Genomic DNA, 22,823 nt, shown 5'->3' with positions numbered 1-22,823 from the left:
TTGAAAATTTCCTTGATCCTGCTCTATAGCACAGGGAACTATATCTAGTCACTTGTGAATCAACATGATGGAGGATAATGTGAGAAAAAGAACATATATATATGTGACTGGGTCACTCTGCTGTACAGCAGAACTTGACAGAACACTGTAAATTAATTATAGAAAAAATACAAATCTTTTAAAAAAGAAAAATGTACTAGAAGAAAAAGGAAAATCACCTTGCCCATGAGATTATTTATAAAAGGAAAGTAGTGATCTCCATACATAGCATACATGAAATACACAAGCCAAAAAAGTTCTGAAATGTGATGTTTCCCTCCAGATAACTAAGACTAACTAAATCCAAATTAATTTAGAATAATAAAACATAAATATTCAAATGTGTTTGGACACCATCACTGTTAAAATTATACAAAGATCCACTTAAAGTTTTTAGATAAAGCACATATGATTAAACCTTATAATATATTAATTCGGATTTTTTCAATTTAATTGCCATTAATATTACGTATTTGTTCTCTTACTAATTACAAATTTTCAGTTTTAAGCTTAGAATAAGTTAAATTCCCTACTTTGGAAAAGTTAGGTGAGAAATTTGGCCATGAGGATGATAGATGTTAGGAAAAGACGGTAAATTGGACACATCCATCTAATTTCCCTACATCTTTACACTCCATTCAAAACAATAGGAAAGGAATTTTTAATGGTAAAGCCTAGCAACAATGGGGGAAAACGGAAAGGAGGAAACATCAATAAAACTCTAAAATTCAGAAGGCAAACAGACCCATAAATGACTTAGAAAACCTATATATAAAAGAAGAAAAAGATAAAAAACTCCATTTATACCACAGAGTATCTTTTATATACTCCTGATTTTGCAGTAATTATAACACTTCATTGTGATTATCTTTTTATTTGCTAATCTCCTCTCCTGGACTGAGCCCCATGACACAGGAAATAGGGTATAATTTTCTTTGTATCCTCAGTGCCTCACAACCGCTTACAGGATACAAAATACTCATGTACTTGCTGCCGTTCACCCATTTGGTGCATCGTGTAAGCTATAAATAAACTGACTACTCAAATCATAGAATATACATTCTACAGGGTAGCCTTAAACCAGTGGTCTCATTGCAAAAGTCTAACTTCCAAAGACTACGATAACATTTTTGTAAGCATCCCCTAGCAAATAAGAGGCAATCAATAAATCATTTTTTAATAAAAGTTCATTGTTTTGAATGGCACATGAAAGAAAAGTGAAATGACCAACACAATGAAACAAACAAGAACTAGGAAAGACGCAATAAAGTAGGAGGATACAATAACACAAAAGTCATTAACATTACTAAAAACTGTATTCAAACCTTTCCAGGATTTGGTTTTTGTTTGTTTGTTTGTTTGTTTTTGGTCAAAACAAAAGAATAAAGACTAGCAGAGATTTTAATACACAAGGCATTTCACGACAATGAAAAGGGAGAAGAAAATAGTTGTTCGATCAATTTAAGAAGAAAAATGGACCATGACAAATGAAGTTGTTGAAAAGGATATCTTATCATTGGATCAAGAAAAATTTCTTAATCAGAAAAACCAATTTTTTTCTTTCAGAAAATGGGAAGTGAATTTCTAAGAATTGTTTGTTATCAGTCCATGCTAAAAAGAGATAATATTTTTTTCCTTAATACGAAATTGTAGACAAATGTTTTATTTACCATGGGACTTGATGCACCTTGGGTCTTTGGTTTGCTTTTTTTTTTTTTTTTTTTTTCATTTTATTTGTTTGTTTTTGCTTTATTGTTAATGAATAGGCCTTGTTAATTCTCTTACCTCAATCCTCTTACTTGTTCAGAACTATTTCTGTAAGGGTCATCAATATCCAGGATCTTAAATCTGAGCTTAAACCTGTTCCACTTCAGGAGGAGTTCAGGGGACAACAACTCTTATTCGCTGAACACCATCAAGGACACCAGGCACAGAGAATTAAACTGTGAGTCTACAGGCAGTTTTCTTGATAACATAATTTTTGAAATTTTACCTTAGGGGAAAAATAGTGTTTTCACTGTTTATATATTATTGTGTGTTCTTTTAAAATATTTCAAAGTAACTTTAAGTAAAATTTGTCTACTATAAAGATAATTAAATACTGTGTATCTTTCCCTTTTAAAGTGATGTGTGTGCACTAGTCATCTTCACTAACGTAAGTTCAGAGTAAGCACGTAATTTGGAGTCTGATATTTGAGAAAGTTAAAACCATGAATAGAGGATTAATTTTGTAATGTACAAATCTACTCACTTTGAGTGAAGGGAGTACTGAAGGAAAGAAATGATAAGTCCTTGCACTTCGTATTTGAAAAATTAACTCCCAAGCTGTGAAGAGAAGTATTAGGTTCAGCAAGAAAACATTCTCAGACCTCTGAACCAAATACTTAACCAGTTTTTGGGCTTTCTTCTTAATATTATATTTTGTATTGTTTTTTTTTGTCTTTTTTCTTTCTGTTTTCTTTAAAGTGAGTATAATAACATCTATTTCAAAATATTACTTCAAAATTTTAATGAGACAAATAATGTTTTTAAAAGAAAACACATGGAGTTTGTTGATATTCGTTCAATTAGGTGAAATTTTTCTTTCAAGTGGTTTTATTTTTCTTGCATTTTGCTCCTATGGAGGTGATTATTATTACTAATAAACTTATAGCTTGCATCATGAAAATGAACGAAGTAAGGTTTTCCTGTTCTTGTGCCATGAAATATTTTTATTAACTGAAAAAATAGCTCTTAACTATAATACCCATTTTAAGTATGTATTTATACATACTACTCAGAATCATCTAACATTAAAGCTAGAAAAAAATTAAGAGATCACCTAATTCACCACGGCAATTTGCCTAAATATTATGTTTATAAACTGGATTTGATATTCTGTACATTGCTGTCAAATATATATGTAATCATCTGTGATGTCTATAATGGAATTCAAACAGTATGTCCTGGAATAGTGTTTTTACAAGATACAGAGACATTCAAAACAACATCTGCAATACCTGCTCTGAATTTCCTGCAAGATTCTGATGTTTCTATTTTCTTCAGAACAAGTAAGAGAATATCTGTACGTAGCAAGAGCCAATCTGAACAAGTTAATATCTTCTTCATTTATTAGTAGCAACAATTCAATCATAATTTGAAAGCTCCTACTTTCCCGGAATATTTTTTACTGATAATACTAGCTGACAAATAGAAGACTGTTATTCATTATACATTCCTAACATATAAATTGTTTAAAAGCCACCCTACATCTCCCACTTGCTCTGCCTCATTTGTTGAAAAATCAAAAATATGTGAGAAGGGTAGAAGCTGAGAAAACATCCTATCTGCTCTGTAGTGTCTTTTATCAAGTTTCTATCACAGTTCTGCTCTGGCTATAAACTTTAGACACTGTGGATGTTGTCAATAGCATCAATGTGTGGTTTTTTATGTAAAGGAAAGAAAATGAACATTTGCTTAGAGCCAAGCATTTGCTCAGCACTGATGTGTTACATCCATTTTGAGGATGGTGTGTCCTATGTTCCACACAGGTTTCAGAGATTTATTTTTAAAGAAAACTCTCATTATGATATAAAAATGTAGAAGTTGACTCACCTCTAAATCAGCAACTCTTAATGACGAAGGTGGCACCAGAAATCTTGAGTGTTGTTACTGTCTCGGCAAAGGCCTACTCCATTAGACAACTGAAATTCAGAAAATATTTTCGAATCACATAAATGCTAAAAGGAAATTCAAAGAGAAAATCACTTATGATTTGAAAAATCAGAGATAGAGAAGTAATTCATTGGAAAAGTAGTATGTCATATTCAGATTAAATCATCACCTCTCAGTTCTATGTTTGTACACATCTACAGAAAATCTTTTTACTATTATTTTCAAGGAAATTTCATGTATATTTTATTAGCCTGTATTTCATGACTCCAAACCAATCTCTTTTTTAGATTTCACATTCATAAATATCTTGTGGCAAACAGACCTTACTAGAAGTAAATCAAAGTATTTTTGGCAAAGGACTTTAGTAATGAGACAGAAGAATACAGAAGAGCTTTGAGATAAATGTACGACAAATGTGTGACTATGCACATACTATGCACATACACACACACATATGTGGGTGGAGGATTAGGCATAAGCAGTGCATATACATATTGATTTCAAAATAATATTAGTTTGGGAGTTCCCGTGGTGGTGCAGTGGTTAATGAATCCAACTGGGAACCATGAGGTTGTGGATTCGATCCCTGGTCTTGCTCCGTGGGTTAAGGATCTGGTGTTGCCGTGAGCTGTGGTGTAGGTTGCAGACATGGCTTGGATCCCGTGTTGCTGTGGCTCTGGCATAGGCCAGTGGCTACAGCTCCGATTAGACCCCTAGCCTGGGAACCTCCATATGCCGCGGGAGCAGCCCTAGAAAAGGTAAAAAATAAAAAAAAAAAAATTATATTAGTTTGACTACATCTGTTATTAGTTTTAAATATTTGGTTTTAGTATCTAAAAGCTTTAATTATTTACTAATTATCATTTTACTCAATCCCTATTAAGTTCCTACTACTAAATACTATACACTTTACATAACACATTTTATATCATTTAATCTTTATACAGCCTCTTGAGGTAGACATTATCACTCCAATTTTACAGATAAAAAAACTAAAGTACAGAGAATTTTAGTGATTTGCTAAAGGCCACACAGCCAATAACAGGTGGAGCTAGTTTAGGTGTTGTTGTTATACTATACTGTTACCTGGAAGCATTACAACACATGGTTCCTGCCACAAGAAGCTAATTCCTCATTGGGTAGAAGATATACATAAATAAATCAATTGGAGAGTAATTCAAGAAATTCAACTGATATATTATGAGGCATAAAATCTTCTCTATATTAATATTAAACTTAAGACCACGTCACTCCTACTAAAAATCTCTAGTTCTCAAAGTCAATCAATGAAATAGTGGGGTGGGATATAGAAAGAGGAAATTACAGCTTGTGTGAAATCATCAGTTAATTTTTTGATTTGAGAGGTAATGAGTTCTCCAAAAACCCAGCAATAACTTCCATGATCTGACACGGTGCTGTCAGATCTATCTGATGTGAAATTCCCACCATTAATCACTTTTTTTTTATTAAGAAAGAAAAAGAAAAACTGTTTACTATAGGGCCCAATATGACATGTGGAAGACAGTCATGGCAGGGATTAAAACATCTGACTTTACTCTATAAGCACTGGTAAGAACATTAGCCTGGCTTAGTCGATCAGATTAGCTCACAGTCACCTTGGAAAACAGAGGAAAGCAGAGATCTAAGAAGATGTATAGTTAGAGGTGGAAAATGTAGAACACAAGGCCCTGCAAGGGTGAGCAGCACAGTGTGATACGCTTATGGAGCCCAAGCAAGATGCAAAATCTAGGTCTCTATCAAAAGTAAAGAAAAATGAAGCAGGAGTTCCCGTCGTGGCTCAGTGGTTAACGAATCAGACTAGGAACCATGAGGTTGCGGGTTCGGTCCCTGCCCTTGCTCAGTGGGTTAACGATCCGGCGTTGCCGTGAGCTGTGGTATAGGTTGCAGACGCGGCTCAGATCCCACGTTGCTGTGGCTCTGGCGTAGGCCAGTGGCTACAGCTCCGATTCGACCCCTAGCCTGGGAATCTCCATATACCCTGGGAGCAGCCCCAGAAAAGGCAAAAAGACAAAAAAAAAAAAAAAAAAAAAAAAAAAAAGATTTTGATCACCTGGTGGTTTTGCTTGGTTTCAGCCATAAAATAACAAAATATGTTCTAAGTACGCCTTAAAGTTAGTTATTTTGCTATATTCTATTTAAGTTAAAGCATTATTTTAATCAGGCACTTCAGTACTTGTTCCCAGTCAGTTATTTACATCCCATGGCTAATTATATTCAGACACAGTAATGTCCTTTTAGTAGAGCACCTTTTCTGAAGCAGCTTCTTATTCCACGCATTTCCAAAAGGGAACATGTACATTCATGTATAAAAGAGAGGGAAGACTATTTGTTTCAAACTGCACAACAACGAAAACCTATCCTGAAAATGCCATACTGAAGCTACAGCATGAATGCTGTATGTATTTTACATTTTTATGTCCACGGAAAGACATCATGAATGTCATAGGTAGGTCATTTTAATGTCTGGTTGTTTAACCTCTTCACTCTGTACTTAAGGAAACCAGTATCTAAAACCTTTAATTAAAATTTTAAAAAAGAAAAGGAATGAAAACACATTTACCTGAACTTCAGCCCTACTAAATAAAATGGAATACCTCTATTGGGCCTCACCCCCACCCCAGCATGTATGCCTTTTATTTCTCAAAAGAAAATAGCAGTTATTGAAACACTTAAAACAATTATCCCTCTATAGGGAAAATACTGATACACAGTGTATTATTAGATACACTACTGTTTATTTGATCTAACCTAGACTGAGATGAACCCATACATTCTAACCAAAGGCTACGTATCACTCTTCTGATTCACTTTTTTAGACACTTGATTAGACTACAGTTAGTACAGAACATCAATATTTCTGTAAGGACATTAGAACAACTCAGAGACTGGCCAAGAAAATAGCTGGCATTTGTATTATTTGATATGTAGGGGTTTCTTGGCCTATATTTTTGGAGGACCTTCTGTGGCATCCCAGGAATGTGGGTCCAGAAGCAGGGAAATAACTAATAAAAAAATCCAAAAAATGTCTTTTTCAAGGAAAGTTTTGTCTGGATATATGCCCAAGAGTGGGATTGTTGGGTCATATGGTAGTTCTATGTACAGTTTTGTAAGGTACCTACAAACTATTGCCTTTGGAATGGATAAGCAATGAGATCCTGCTGTATACACTGGGAACTATGTCTAGTCACTTATGATGGAGCATGTTAATGTGAGAAAAAAATGTATACATGTATGTATAACTGGGTCACCTTGCTGTACAGTAGAAAATTGACAGAATACTGTAAACCAGCTATAATGGAAAAAATAAAAATCATTATTTAAAAAAAAATCCAAAAAACGGACAACTTAACCTTAGGTATGCCTCATTTCCTTACCTATGATTCTTAAAAGATAGATGGGAAAAAAATTTGTTGTTTCAGCCTCAAAATCTGTAATACTTTGTTGTAGCAGTCCAATCAGACTACGTTACCAGGAAACTATGTTTATATGTGATTTTTGAAAAATAGAAAAGTAGTATCAACTTTGAAAGACTTAAGTGTCAGTTTCCAAAGATATGCTACACATTGAAAAGATTTTTATATAAAACTTGGACTATACAAAAAGAGAACTAAGAAACAAACAAGCTTACTTTTAGAAATTGATTTTAAAGACTGCTAAAGCAATAGAATTATTACTTGAATAACACTCAGAAATTCTTTGGAGTATAGAATTAATTCTTTTTAAATGTTAATGAGTCCATAAGCAAAATATCTCACGTTACTGCACCTATCTCCACACAAAGCTCAGTGTAACATTTCCATAATTTTGCTACACAAGCAAGAGTAGTTCTACAAAGAGAATTTTGTAGTTTTATTTTGATACATAATTGATGTATATAGCCTATTACGCTTGCTTTTATAAGTGATCTAGAGATTTAGCACCGACGATAAATTCTCAATCAATATGTTCGACTGTCAAGAATCAACAGTAGGCAAAGCCTTTTTGTCTTTTGTATTAACTTTCCAGAGTCATTAGCAGTTATTTAGAATTAATTCAGATAACTTGAAATAAACAGACTCTTCTAATACACTCAGTGTAATCAAATGAGGTTTAATCCAAAACAAAAATACATAATTCAAATAAGTACTATCTCAAGAGATATATCATTCAAATAAATACTATCACAAGAAATATATCACCCAAATAAACAGTAACTCAAAGAACATGGTGACTTAGTGACCTTTTTTGCATATTCTCATATTTTTAAAAATAATTTGTTTTTTCATTATAGCTGGTTTACAGTGTTCTGTCAATTTTCTATTTTACAGCGTGTTGACCCAGTTACACATACATGCATAGATTCATCAGAAGTGATTAGACATAGTTCCCAGTGCTATACAGCAGGATCTCATTGCCCATCCCTTCCAAAGGCAACTGTCTGCATCTAATAACCCCAGACTCCCAGTCCATCCCACTCCCTTCCCCTCCCCCTTGGCAAGCACAAGTCTGTTCTCCAAGTCCGTGATTTTCTTTTCTGTGGAAAGGTTCATTTGTGTACTATATTAGATTCTTTTTAATTTTATTTTTTTTTTCAGGGCTGCACCCACAGGATATGGAAGTTCTCTGGCTAGGGGCCAAATTGGAGCTACAGCTGATGGCCTATACCACAGCCACAGCAACACCAGATCCAAGCCACATCTGTGACCTACACCACAGCTCGCAGAAACATCAGATCCTTAACCCACTGAATGACACCAGGGATCGAACCCGCACCTCACGGATACTGGTCGGGTTTGTTACCACTGAGCCAAAACAGTAACTCCTTCTCATCATTTTTTTAATTAATTTTTTTTTACTATTTATTTTTACGGCCATACCTGAAGCATATGGAAGTTCCCAGGCTAGGGGTAGAATCAGAGCTGCAGCTACAGGCCTAAGTCACAGCCAAGCAATGCTGGATCACAGCCACATCTGCCACCTACGCTGCAGCTAGTGGCAATGCCATATCCTTAATCCACTAAGTGAGGCCAGAGACTGAACCCACATCCTCACAGACACTACATCGTGTTCTTAAACTGCTAAGCCACATGGGAACTCTTCATATTCTCATCTTGGTTTTAATGCTTATATAAAAAATCAGGTTGCTTTGTTTGGTTCATTTATACATTCACTCATTAAGCATGTTACTGAATATATAATGGCATAGTGGAGGAAAAAATAAGAATTTTAGAGATTTGAAAGTCAGAGAAACCTGGATTTGAAATTTTCTGTCTACTCTGTACTACCTCTGTGAGCTCTGGCAAGTCACTGAATCTCTCAGAGCCTGAGAATTCACATCTGAAAAATGAGGACAATGGTTTTTTGAGAATTTAAAATAATATATATAAAGCACCTAGCACATAGATGCTTTAAAAATTGCTAATGCCATTTATGCCATATTTACAACATGCAAAATAATTAGAAGTAAGATAATAAGACTAGTCTCTGTCCTAGAAGAACTTGCAATAGTGAAACATGTAAAAATAAGTCCTATAAATCACTGTGGATGCTAGGAGACAAGTCAGTCTGAGGTACAGTGATGGGATGATTCCACAGTTTGAAAATCTACCAGTAAATTACAACATTTAGTACTGAAAGTAAAACTTCTTCAGAAACACTGAGAATCTCTAAGTCAGTTCTAAACTGCAATTGACTAAACTAGAATTCTAAATTAGAATTCTAACCTAATCTGATTAGATTAGATGAACAGATGTGAAATGATTAACAAATGTCATCATCACAATATCATGTGAAAAAGGATAATGATTATAAATATCTTAGGGATGGATTTGGGGTTTTAGAGAACCTTTTAAAACAAATATTTAAGAGTGTTACTTCCTTATTATGGAACATCACTTAGTATGTGTGAAACAGGACTAAAGAAAATTTGTTTAAAATTATCTTTTTATTTCTCAGTAATTACTAAACCATGGCTTGGAGGTATTCAAGTTTTGAGGACAAAGTCTGAAAAATCTTATGTCACGTAAGACATTATTTTAAATTACTATTAAAATCCTAAACCAAGAGGAAAATAAATCCCAACTCAGTGGAACTATATTTTTAAACTATACTTCTCACCAATATTAACTTTACTTTTAAAGAATTTATATACCTGTTTAAAGAATTTAGTTTCTGTCAAAGGTCATCCAAATATAATTTCGACTTAACACAAATTTATCAATTGAAACAGTATTATAACTGTCTAAACTAAAAAATGAACAATATCACAGATTTTTATAATATATCAGATGGAAAACAGAGTAATTCCTGAACCACAGTTAATCTTGGGAAAGGTAGTAGATTTTTTGTCTTCTTGCCCTACTTTATCACCAATTTCTAATTACACGTACCATATGTTTACCATCAAAGTCTTATAACATTCCTATTGTTATTTTAAATCCTTTAACTAGACCAGATATGGAATTTTTTAGCTACTAATAATACCACTGCAAACCAAATGTTGAGCATATTTTTTAACTGACTGTTACATTAATATATAGAAACATAAAAGATAGTTTTTTATTGTATCGACTCATATAGCACTTACTATGTGTTAAGGATCTAAGCAACTTCCAAATGCTAATTGGATTACTTTCTGGATACTAAAGTAAATTTTGAAGAAGACAAATTGTTTGAGAAAATCAAAAAACCCCAGAGAGAGTTGATGACAGGAATATTAACAGGTGTATAGATCAAATATATCAACAGCTAGTTTTACTAGACCCGTACCTACAAGTCTACATTGTCTTCAAACAGTGCAAGCAAATATGCCTCATGTTTCAATTTTTTTCTTCTAATTTCTATCTGTGTTCACTGGTTCCCTTAGTAAATGTCACCAATCTTTGTACTCAAACTCAAATGGAGGCATTAGGAAAGGATGGACTCTGTTTTTTACTACATAAGCAACCCAGTGACTTAAGTCTTAGTATTTGGAGGTGCCATACCAGAATTTTGTTTGTCATGTAATTCAGAGCCCAGGGAAATACCTGGCCCAGAGTCTATTCTTTTCTTTTTTTTTTTTTTTCTTTTTGTCTTTTTGCTATTTCTTTGGGCCGCTCCTGCGGCATATGGAGATTCCCAGGCTAGGGGTCGAATCGGAGCTGTAGCCACAGGCCTACGCCAGAGCCACAGCAACGCGGGATCCGAGCCGCGTCTGCAACCTACGCCACAGCTCACGGCAACGCCGGATCCTTAACCCACTGAGGAAGGGCAGGGACCGAACCCGCAACCTCATGGTTCCTAGTCGGATTCGTTAACCACTGCGCCACGATGGGAACTCCCCATAGTCTATTCTTAACATATACTAATGCAATCAATGAATCAGACTTTTCCCAAATAACTGGGTTATCTTTTCAATAAAGGGATTCTTTGAAACTGGTGAGTCTTTTTGAAAAATGAAATTTTTTTTCTCCACTAGATTGCCAACTAGGTTGGGAAGAAACACATCAAGTAGCAAGCTATGCTTCTGCCTCTTCATCATTTGAAATAAAATTATTTGTAGATTTTCTTAAATCTTATATAATTATTGTAAATAGTAACTATCTCAAATTATCAATCTACTCTTGGAAAATAAAAGAGACTGGCTTGAGTCTATTTTTCTGGGGACTAAATAGCTATTGAAGTTATCAAATAGTTTCCACTACTCTGTTCTGTAGTGGTCTTTTGAAGTAAACTAATAATACTCATTTTTCTTAGATGCAAAAATTATTCTTAAATAATTGCAGTAAGTAATTAAGTAGCTTCTTTTGTCCAACATTTACTTATTTACATTTTTTTCACTACTAAATCCATTCAAATTTAAAATTCTCTACTACATTTATAGTACATAATTTGTAGTTACATTGGCATGACTTTGACAGACTTTTCTTAAAAGCCTTTTCTTCTTCACTTGGGTAGAATCAAATTGGCAAAGACCTTTCAGCTCCAGTGATTCTGGGTAGGAATTGTGGTGAAGGAAACAACATAATTAACATATCAGTCCAAATGTTGGAGGCAAAAGTCAAAGCAGAAAAGGAATCAGGGAGTTCCCGTCGTGGCTCAGTGGTTAACGAATCCGACTAGGAACCATGAGGTTGCGGGTTCGGTCCCTGCCCTTGCTCAGTGGGTTAAGGATCCGGTGTTGCCGTGAGCTGTGGCGTAGGTTGCAGACGCGGCTCGGATCCCGCGTTGCTGTGGCTCTGGCGTAGGCCGGTGGCTACAGCTCCGATTGGACCCCTAGCCTGGGAACCTCCATATGCCGCGGAAGCGGCCCAAAAAAATAGCAAAAAAAAAGACAAAAAAAAAAAGGGAATCAAGACAGAGTTCTGGTTTACCCTTTTATGCCTTGGGAAAGCACCAAACAGATCAGGTCCAGTATTTATCAGCAAAAACTAACATAGCATAAAAGCACAAGCTTGATGATACTGCTGCTTAAAACTGACTTTGAAAGAGGCAAAGGTGAAAGGGTCGAAGAAGGAAAAAGAGTAAAAAGATAGTATATCCACTGTTTGAATATCCTCCCTAACTTGAAAATTACAAGAAAATCACAACTATATGGACCCTCGTAGGGAATGTGTTAGTATGTATAATAGAGTTTTCCAGATAATGGAAAGATGAACAGGCAAATAAATTGGATTTGGATGTAAACTAAGAATGAATAGGTTCTAAATGAGGGCACCAAGGAGCTCCCTATGAATAAAACCCCATGTGCTTTAGGTAGATTTGTAACATATTTTAGCTTCTCAAAATTCTATAGGCATAGTGAATGGTTGTTTTCATTTGCTTGGTGGGTAACATTACCAAAAATTGCTTTGTGGCATACAGAGAAGTTAGGGTGTAAGAATTCAGATAGCACTGCTCCTTAGATTGTAATTCTTTAATGTCCAATTCAGAATTTGAACTCGTCAAACCATATTGAAAAAAATGATATAGTATATTAACTTGCATACTAGCGTAATGCTTTAAGACTTAGCTCTAAAATCAAATGTCGGTTCAAATCCTCACTCCTCCACTTACTGTGTGATCTTAGGCAAGTAAACTCCCTGTCCTTCAGCTTCCTCAGGTCTAAAATGGCATTAACGATCATAGCTGCTAAATGTGGTCTTGTGAAGATGAAGTGACTTTTGACACATAAAATGACTGGAAAAATGCCTAGCACATACAAGTGTTCATATAAGTATATAATTATTATTTATTAAATCATTATTTTATATAAAATGATTAGAATATAATTACATGAAATTTGGTAACAAACTAATAAAGAAAATCAGTAATAATGTTCACTAAGTACACAGACCTTAAGTGAAGGGTAAAGGTAAAAAAGACAAACTATAAATTATGTAAAGTTCTTAGGTCCAAACATCTTCAATGACACAAATATTAAGTTAATGTTCTTTTATAAGGTAGACGGAAAAGTAAACACTACATCACTTGGTGATAATCCTTAATCTGCATGGAATCTGGAAGCAGGATATATATCTATATTATATTTCTCTTAGAATTCACCAGTCATCATTACTTCTTTCTTCATTCTATAGATTATATCAAATAACTCTCTAAAATGGAAGAAGCCCAAAGCCAAAGTTTAGAGGAAGACTTTGAAGGACAGGCCACACATACAGGTAAGCAAAGTTAAAAGAAAAAAAAAATCATTAAATTAAAATAAGTCTGGAGATCTTTAATGTTCTTATTGTTGCTCTTCAGTATGAAATTTAAGTAGTACCTTTGAATGATTTGATTGAATCATCTAAAATATGTGACGGGATAAATTAATGTGAAATAAAATATTGTTAGAGTAGTTTTACTTAGATGTCAAAGAATGAGAATTATTCTAAGTATGAAAATTTCCTACTGCTCACACCAAAAAACCTCTCTATCTATATTATAATTAAGCTACTTTTGTTTCTCCTAATTTCCCCCACTATGGATTTTCTTTGCAAGTGCAAACAATAACAACTGTAGACCAAGAGATACATAAATAGAGTTTTTAATTTTAATTTTTTGAATCTGAAAAAATAAAGAAAATAAAAATAAATTCTTAAAGTGCATTTCAATATTCTTCCAGAAGATCTAAAGCTTCAATTCATTTCATCTAAAGTTTGTTATCTTAATCTGTTAAATTGTGTGTGGCTGCCTATATGCCACTACTAAGAGTTTAAAAGTCAAATTGTATGGCTTAAATTTTAAAATCCAAGTTTCTTTTAACTATATTAAATCTCATTCGAGTTATACTTCCCTCTCTCTTTTAATAATACGAATTGAGGCCTTTAAACTTAACCAGGAGTCTGAATGAATTCATGTGTACCAAACAAAATGCATGAAAACTAATTTCATAATATCAGTGCTTAGAATACCTTTTAAGTATGTCTCAAAACCAAGAAACCATAAAGAAAGACTGATAAATTAAGCTGTAGAAACGAGGGAAGAGAGAAGGAAGGACGAGAGGAAGGAAGGAAGGGATCGAGGGAGGGAGGAAAGAAGGAAGGAACGAAAAGGGGAGGAGAGAGGGGAGGGAAAGAAACTCTGCTGTCTGGTAAAAGTCCAGGAACAACAACAACAACAAAAACCATTTCACAAATTGAGGAAAACTTTTGCAGCTAATTAACATTGAGTTGACTTCCTAAAATATACTAAAAGCTCCTATAAGAGTTCCCTTGTGGAGCAGCAGGTTAAGGATCCAGCATTGTCACTGCATTGGCTCAGACTGTTGCCATGGCACGAGTTTGATCCCTGGTCTGGGAACTTCCAATGCCACAGGCACAGCCAAAAAATATAAAAAATTAAAAAAAATAAAACTCCTACAAATCGGTAAGAAAAAAACCAACCATCAAATGGAGAAATGGGAAAAGCAGAAGACTCATATTTAGAAAAAAAAATTGCAGTGGCATTTACAAAGTTAGAACTATCCAGTAAGATATATTTTTTTTCACACAGTTTTTAAAAGTAAAAAAGTTTAATATCACACTTTTGAAAGAGTCATAGTCATACATTACTGCTAGGAGTGTAAATTGGTACAACCTCTTTAAAGGCAGTTTAGCAATATCAAAATTAGACATGAATATGCTTTTTGACAAAGCAATTTTACTACCATAACCTGTACGCAGACCTGCAAAAGGATGGGCAGGGTTCTCCACTCAGAATCTTATGTCAGAGAAAAAAATTTGGAAGCAACCATGTACAACAATAAGAAAATGTTTAAGCAAATTAATATTGACACAGTAGAATATTACGCTTCCATTTTTTAAAAAGGATGTTTATGCATGTGAAAAAAATCTCTGAGATATTTTATGAAGTTAATAAGAGAAGTGTGATAATACACTACCATTGATTTTAAAAAAAGGGAAAAAAGATTCTTTTTCTATACACATAAACACATGCTATATATTTTGTAAGTGCAGAAACATTCTTGCAGAACTGAGACTGTACAAGTAAACAGAAAATCAACTGCCTGAATATAATTAATATAAATTCACATTAAAATTGTATATTATTATTACATAAATTAAAAATATGAGAAAATATGTGGGAGAGAGAATAGATCTACATACATAATATAAATTTTTTTCTGTCTTTTGTCTTTCTAGGGCCACATTCATGGCATATGGAGGTTCCCAGACTAGGGGTCAAATCGGAGCTGTAGCTGCTGGCCTACACCACAGCCACAGCAATGCTGGATCCTTAACCCACTAAGCAAGGCCATGGATTGAACCCACGTCCTCATGGATACTAGCTGCGTTCATTAACCACTGAGCCATGACAGGAACTCCTGTAATACAAATATTAAAGGTATGATGTGGCTAAGCTTTAGTGAAGGATATTTAAAATTGCATATTTTCAAGAATTTAGACTTCTTCTAAGCACTGTTACTATTTATCAGGGCAACCAAACATCAGCGTTCCAGTTGGATCATCCTTGATTTAATTAATTTTATTAAATCTGCAAATTCTATCCTTTCTATATTTGCAAAAGATTCTTAGAATCTTAGAATGAACTGAATGGTTATATAATAATTTTCTTAAAACCATTTTAATTTGTGAATTGAAGTCAGGCCTCTTTCTTACTGGCTGTCTTTTAAAGTACTTTTGTTATTACTGTTCTCTGGATCTTGATAACCTTTCAATTTGCTTCCTCTAAAATCCTAGTTTCCTTTGTTAAACAGTGTGGTGCCAAGTTCAGTTTACCGCTGAAGCTTCTTTTTTGTTTAATAAAAGTACTGTTTCTCTAAAATTCTAGTTTCCTTTCTATACTCTTAACTTTTTAGAGTGTAGAAAGGAATACTTCAAATTTTGCCAATAGTTCAAAGTGCATGATTTGCATTTTCATTAACAGAGATACTATAGAAAAATTCTTGGTCAAAACCCATTTAATGTGGGAGAATATTTTTCTAAACAGAGCAGGGAGAAATTTCTAGTCCAAATAAGATACTTTTTTTTTTTTTGTCTTTTTGCTATTTCTTTGGGCCGCTTCCACGGCATATGGAGGTTCCCAGGCTAGGGGTCCAATCGGAGCTGTAGCCACCGGTCTACGCCAGAGCCACAGCAATGCAGGATCTGAGCCACCGGTCTACGCCAGAGCCACAGCAATGCAGGATCTGAGCAACCTACACCACAGCTCACGGCAACGCCAGATCGTTAACCCACTGAGCAAGCGCAGGGACCGAACCCGCAACCTCATGGTTCCTAGTCAGATTCGTTAACCACTGCGCCACGACGGGAACTCCAAGATATTTTTTTCTGACACAGAAGACAACGCGTCTATTTTCATGGCAATATTTACAGAAATATCAATTGTGTCGATAGTCCTTTTGAATATAAAAGGAAACAAATTTTTTTCTATTTTATGCCAGGACCCAAAGGAGTAATAAATGACTGGAGAAAGTTTAAATTAGAAAGTGAAGACAGCGATTCATTCCCACCTAGCAAGAAGGACATTCTCAGAAAAATGTCTTCTCCTCAGAGCAGAGATGACAAAGATTCAAAAGAAAGACTGAGCAGGAAGGTAAGATAAGAAGAAATCAATAATAAATCATCTACAATGTGTTTTTAGTCTAAATGACTCTACTGAATCACTTTAGAAGTATTATAAAATACAGCTATATTTCAAAAATATTTATTACAGTATTTTTTCATTAGAAAAAAAGGGAAATGCAGTACATGCCTAAGAAGTTATCCCATTCTAAGAAATATGTGGCAACTGTTAAAAGAATAATTTACTAAAAAAAAAAAAAAAAAGAATAATTTACAAATACATGAGCTGACTTGGAGGTAGTTCCACAACATGAGACAGCAAGATGCTCAGAATTTTAAGTTACATGATCCCATTCTCTAGAGCAGTGGAAAACAAACACTGTGTATGTTTTTATGACTATAGGAGCATGTATGTAGAAACGTATGGAAAGACACTCACCAAACTGACAATGCTGGTTAATTGGAAGAATGGGATTGGTTGAATCTTAACTTCTTCTTTCCATTTTTTAAAAAGTCCATTTTTCTAGCTGTATTTTTTTAAAATTCTCATTTATTTCTTTTTCTTTTCTTTTTTCTTTTTCTTTTTTTTTTTTTTTTTAGGGCCGCACCCACAGCATATGGAAGTTCCTAGGCTAGGGACTGAATCAGAGCTGCCACAGCAATGCCAGATCCAAGCCACATCTGCGACCTACACTACAGCTCACTGCACCACCAGATCCCTAACCCACTGAGTGGGGCCAGGGATCGAACCCTCATCCTCATAGATGCTAGTCGGGTTCATTACCACTGAGCCACATGGGCGCTCCCATTATTTCTTATTCTATAGTGTTCATCATACATACATAAAGTGACACATGAAAAGATGATCGCTAAAATTTTGATGGAGATTATATTATAGTATCACAATGGTGAATTTCAGTATCCATTACTACCTTCCTTTAGCTTTCAGCTCATTTTTGAATCTTTATAATTAGAATATACTATTTATATAAAAAACAACCATATTAATACCAATAAAAGAAACCATGAAGTAATTTTCAGTCTGGGAAAATATCACTTTAGTGGTTTATCTCCAAACCAGCCAATATGAGTTACTGTACATTTATTCTCAACAGACAGTCTGTGTATCAGAAATATTCTTGGTTTCAGGCTTCTGGCCATTGTAAAAATCTTCAAGTCTAAGATCTTGTTTTCAGATCTTGGTTCCTTCACTAAGTCACTATGTGATGTAGATGAGAAAACTGAATTTTCCCATCTGAGGAACTGTAACAATACCTCCTCCACTTCCCTTAAAGGGATGTGAAGAGAAAATAAATGATCAAGTGTTTTGAAACACATAAAATGTTACACAAATGTGAGATTATAATGATTGAAAATGTTGTAGTAAGGTTAAGCTTTAGAAATGTATCTGAATGCCTAAATCTCTTTTTGTCTGAATATGTAAATAGAACAAGTTCTCCAAAGAATGCTCAAATGCATATATAAATCAGTATTTATGCGGTTCAGCCTGTTAAATTAACAGAACTATGGTAGCAACTTAAAAAATATATGAAACATTTTAAAATGTTCAGGGTTAAAACAAATTAAGTTGGAATGATAATTTTAAAGCAGAAAAAAATAATATGATAAGAAAATGAATGAGGACATTAGAAAAACAAATATAGGAGGAAGAAACAAGTGACGGAACTATTGAAAGCACCAGATACTTCTAATTAATCTTAATATATTCTGTAACAAAAACCTACCTCATGGGTTTGCATGAGGGTTAAGAAAAATAATCTATGTAAATTGTCTAAGACATAGAAGATTTTCCATAAATTTGGGAATCATCCAACTTCCATGGTTCTGGAATGCACCACATCTCTTAATCATTCTATGTCCCATAATCATTCCTTTATAGCACATGTGTGTGTGTGTGTGTATGGCTCGCACAGCATTACCCTTACAGATTCTGATTCAGTAGATCTGGACTGGCATCTCCAAATTTGCATTTTCCAGAACTTCTCAGTTGCTGCTGCTGGTCTTCTGGCTAATCTGATGCACTCCAAGTAACTGTAAAAGCTGTCTTTCTTGAATTCTACCCTACATATTCCACACCAAATCAGTAAATGTTAAGATATAATCCTTTTATCAACTTTATGAAGAAGAGATACTTAATTTCAAAGGCATTTGCTGTGGACGCATTTAAATGCTTGTACAGGCACTTATCACGTGTGTGTGTGTGTGTGTACATACACCTGGATGAAAGTCACTCTAGAGTAGATCTCGGTTTTCTTCATTCAAAGTAGCACACTTGTTTGTTTTTCCTTTTTTTTTTTTTCCTTCTTAGGGCCACACCCACGGCATATGGAGCTTCCCAGGCTACGGGCTGAATTGGAGCTACAGCTGTGGGCCTATGCCACAGCCACAGCAACGTCAGATCCAAGACGCATCTGTGACCTACACCACAGCTCATGGCAACACCAGATCCTTAACCCACTGAGGGAGGCCAGGGATTGAACCTGCAACCTCATGGTTCCTAGTCAGATTCATTTCCGCTGTGCTACGACGGCAACTCCCTAAAGTGTCACATTTCTGACTGAGAGGATGACCATCTCACAGCTCAACTATACTCAGAAATACTTACGCATGCACTTAATTATGAAATAACTACAATTTGCCAGCACTAAGAAAATACTGGAGGGTGAGGAATGACAGAAATAAAATGCCTGCCCCTGAACAGTATAAAAGTTAGAAAAACTAATATTAAACAGCTAAACAAATAAATACATAATACAATATCAGGCAGTTCTTATTGCTATGAAAAAATAAATCTGCATAAGGAATAGAAAGTGTGGGGAAGGGACTCTTTTAGGTAGAGTAATCAAAAAAGGTGACATTGGAATAAATGAGGTGAAGGAGAAGGCCACCTCAGGAGAATGGGCTTAGTATGCATAAAGAATATAAATTTCTGACTGAATGATCTCTGGCATTTCTTTCATCTATTCCCAGATGAGCGTTCAAGAATATGAACTAATCCACCAAGACAAAGAAGATGAAAACTGCCTTCGTAAATACCGTAGACAGTGTATGCAGGATATGCACCAGAAGCTGAGTTTTGGGCCTAGATATGGGTTTGTGTATGAGCTGGAATCCGGGGAGCAATTCCTGGAGACCATTGAAAAGGAGCAGAAAATCACCACAATTGTTGTTCACATTTATGAAGATGGCATTAAGGGGTGTGATGCCCTAAACAGTAGCTTAACATGCCTTGCAGCTGAATACCCAATGGTCAAGTTTTGTAAAATAAAAGCTTCTAACACAGGTGCTGGGGACCGTTTTTCCTCAGATGTCCTCCCCACACTGCTCGTCTACAAAGGTGGGGAACTCATAAGCAATTTTATTAGTGTTGCCGAACAGTTTGCTGAAGAATTTTTTACTGGGGATGTGGAGTCATTTCTAAACGAATATGGGTTATTGCCTGAAAAAGAGATACATGTCATAGAGCAGACCACCATGGAAGAAGATATGGAATGAAGATTCATTATGTCAGTATCTCAAGTCTCCTGTAAGTACTGAGCATTGATTTGGGTAGTATTCATATTTCTTTAAAGAATACACAGTATACCCATGGCTGTTCTAATTTTTAAAAAATACCAGATTGATACTAAAACTATATGGTTAGCATTTTTTCAGTATTAGCTACTCAAATTGATATAATACTTTACTACAAAACGTAGTCTTCAGAAAAGAGGATATGGATAATATTGCGAGAGTTTTTAAAAATTCCTTTCGAGTTGTATTTAGCTTTTTTCTCCTTGTTTCCTTGGTATTATTATTGGGGTCTTCAAATTACATTGTTAATTATAATTTTGCTTGTGTAATAATAATAAAGCCTCATAAGGAAATACATTTTCTATTTGCAGTCTATTCTTTATCAAATGTTACATTATCAAGGTCCTAAAAACATTACATAACCCAAAATACAAAAATTATCATTCAGTAAGATAGCTTATATCCCAACCAAACTAATACACAAGAAACTCAGAAATACTGTATCACATTAAAATTGTAAAAAAAAATTAAATTAAAAAAAGCATTTGTTAAAAATAGTTTCAGAGGTTCTAGGAAAAAAGGCAGAGTAGAAGTAAGATCTTTGTATCCTTCAGACAATAGAATAATATTTAGTGGTAGCAATAATTACAACTATCATTTATTGATTGCCTTTTATTATCATTTCTAATACTTAATCACAATTCTACACATAGATAATATTACTCCCATTGCATAAATGATGATGCTGAAATTCAGAGAAGTAGAAGTTCTACTTCCATTTCCCTTAAACACATTTGGAAAATTCTCCTCCTACACAAACACATGGAAAAGCAAAATAAAATAAATAAAATTTGAAAAATGTTTTTAAACACATGAATGGGCTGAAGAGCAAGATAAGAAATCTTCCAGGTGTCTGAATCAGAATGGAATATAACAATGAGTGAGAGCTGAAGTGATATGGCCTATCACTGAAGATATGGTGCTTGATAAGTAACCAAAAATGGGCTCCCAGTGACAAGTGTGCTTAAAAGAAGTTTGCACATTTTCTTCTGGTGAACCAATGTTGAAATCAGACATTTGTCACAAATTCTAGTCTCCACTCGCCTAAATGACTATTCTATAGTGTCTCTTCTTTCATTAAACCTATTTTACACTTTACCTCCAAGCCAAACACTTCGTTTCATCCATACTTCATTGAGAAATGAGAAATTATCAGATGATCACTGCCTCATCTTTTCATCACCAATCTACAAATGTGCACTTGCCTGTGAACACTGTTTCCAGCGATATTAAATGGAAAAAGTTCATGAGGATATCTAAGGCCGATTGATCAAACTGCTGTGGATCCCATCCTCACTCACACAGTAATTTCTTTTCTCCTGCAATTACTTCCCCTCTATCTGCATTATCTATTTCTCATTTTCTCCATGTTGTACTACTCATATTGACTTATAAATGAGTTTTTTGATTGTCCACTATTTTTAAAATGCCAACTACAATTTAAAGTTTCCAACTATCCCTTACTTCTCTAATTTGCTTTACAATCATGTCTCTCGAAAGAAGTATCTTAATTGTATCATCTTTACTGCTCATTTCCAATTTTTTCATCCTACTCCAATCAGGCCTTTGTCTAAAGCACTCTAGTTACAGTTGTAGTTATCCTGTCAAAATTAAGTTTATTCCTTATAAATCTCATTGTAAGAATAAATCTGACTTCATACTGAGTCTGTTTCTTTAACTTTTGTATTCTATTGCTTTTGCTGCAAATTAATCACTAAAAGAAAGTTGCCTATCACCTGCAATATACAGGATAGCCCATTCTCAAATCTCTGACCTTGAAAGGTTTCACTTTCCCACTTATATAGAGATAAAAATTTGCAGAACAAAAAATAACATTTGCCTTGTTGGAGGTTTATGGGAACACTGACCAGACCTGCATGGACAGCTGTGAGAACAAAATATTCCAGCACCAAGAAGTTTGCAACAATCAACCAATCAATCTGATGGCTTTCAGAATAAAGTCACTATTCTTTGCCGCAACAACTTGTCTCTCCATTTACCAGCCTGTCGTGCATCGAGCAGTATGAGCTTGGACTTGGTAGTGTTATTTCCTATTTTAGTCTATCTCCTATCAGCACATATAAGAGCTGACCACCTCTCCTCTTTTTAAGTCACTTCTTTTGGCTTCTTTGAAAACACATTGTGCTTCTATTCTACTGACTCTTCCTTGTAAGTCTCCTTCTCTAACTTCTCTAACACTCACCCTAGGTAATCCCTTCCTGGCCATAGTCTTAAATACCATTTATATTCAGACTGCTTTCAAAGCCAAATTTCCAGCTCTACCTCTCTCCTAGACCCTAAAAGCCTATGTCTCAACTGGAGGAAGTAAAGAAAAGAGGAAAAGAAGAAAGGGAAGGGAAAAGAAGGTTTGCAAATGTAGTAGATACTAATAATACAAAGGTGGTTGAGACAGAATTCCTAACTATGACCAGCTTACATTGACCTGTCCCTAATATACAGTTGCTGCAATAGGTAGTTTCTGTTCGTGAATCCAAAATTCCATTTTCTTATTCTTCTTTGTAAATTATGAAAGGCATTCTAAATACCCTATGG

General features: G+C 34.6%; 2 protein-coding genes across 3 annotated transcripts in view; one reads left to right on the top strand and one right to left on the bottom strand.

Annotated features, from left to right (window-relative positions):
* Positions 1-22,823, bottom strand: part of C9H1orf27 (chromosome 9 C1orf27 homolog) — a 202,529-nt gene that overhangs the window by 121,345 nt on the left and 58,361 nt on the right. Inside the window, exon 17 of one of the 2 annotated variants that reach the window (XR_002335971.1) lies at positions 3,634-3,722. The gene's annotated coding sequence lies outside the window, so the exon portion shown is untranslated. Of the gene's footprint in view, positions 1-1,744; positions 3,723-22,823 lie in introns of those variants that run through there. The other variant, XR_002335970.1, reaches the window with a different exon arrangement.
* Positions 1,873-21,518, top strand: PDC (phosducin). Its single transcript, XM_003130382.4, has 4 exons — positions 1,873-1,984; positions 13,248-13,331; positions 16,556-16,707; positions 19,668-21,518. Exons 2-4 carry the CDS (start codon positions 13,271-13,273, stop codon positions 20,190-20,192), a joined length of 738 nt encoding a protein of 245 aa, XP_003130430.1. The 5' UTR covers positions 1,873-1,984; positions 13,248-13,270; the 3' UTR covers positions 20,193-21,518.

This window comes from Sus scrofa, chromosome 9, assembly GCF_000003025.6.
Source record: "Sus scrofa isolate TJ Tabasco breed Duroc chromosome 9, Sscrofa11.1, whole genome shotgun sequence".
NCBI lineage: Eukaryota > Metazoa > Chordata > Mammalia > Artiodactyla > Suidae > Sus > Sus scrofa.
Note: the sequence above shows the minus strand (reverse complement) of the source record. Positions and strands in the feature narration are given on the sequence as shown.

What these genes read in the sequence shown, in the direction of transcription:
- PDC (XM_003130382.4), top strand. Translation starts at nt 13,271, where the DNA reads ATGGAAGAAGCCCAAAGCCAAAGTTTAGAGGAAGACTTTGAAGGACAG. An exon ending in AGGACAGGCCACACATACAG is followed by an intron (nt 13,332 to 16,555) that starts GTAAGCAAAGTT and finishes ATTTTATGCCAG; the next exon opens with GACCCAAAGGAGTAATAAAT. An exon ending in AAGAAAGACTGAGCAGGAAG is followed by an intron (nt 16,708 to 19,667) that starts GTAAGATAAGAA and finishes ATCTATTCCCAG; the next exon opens with ATGAGCGTTCAAGAATATGA.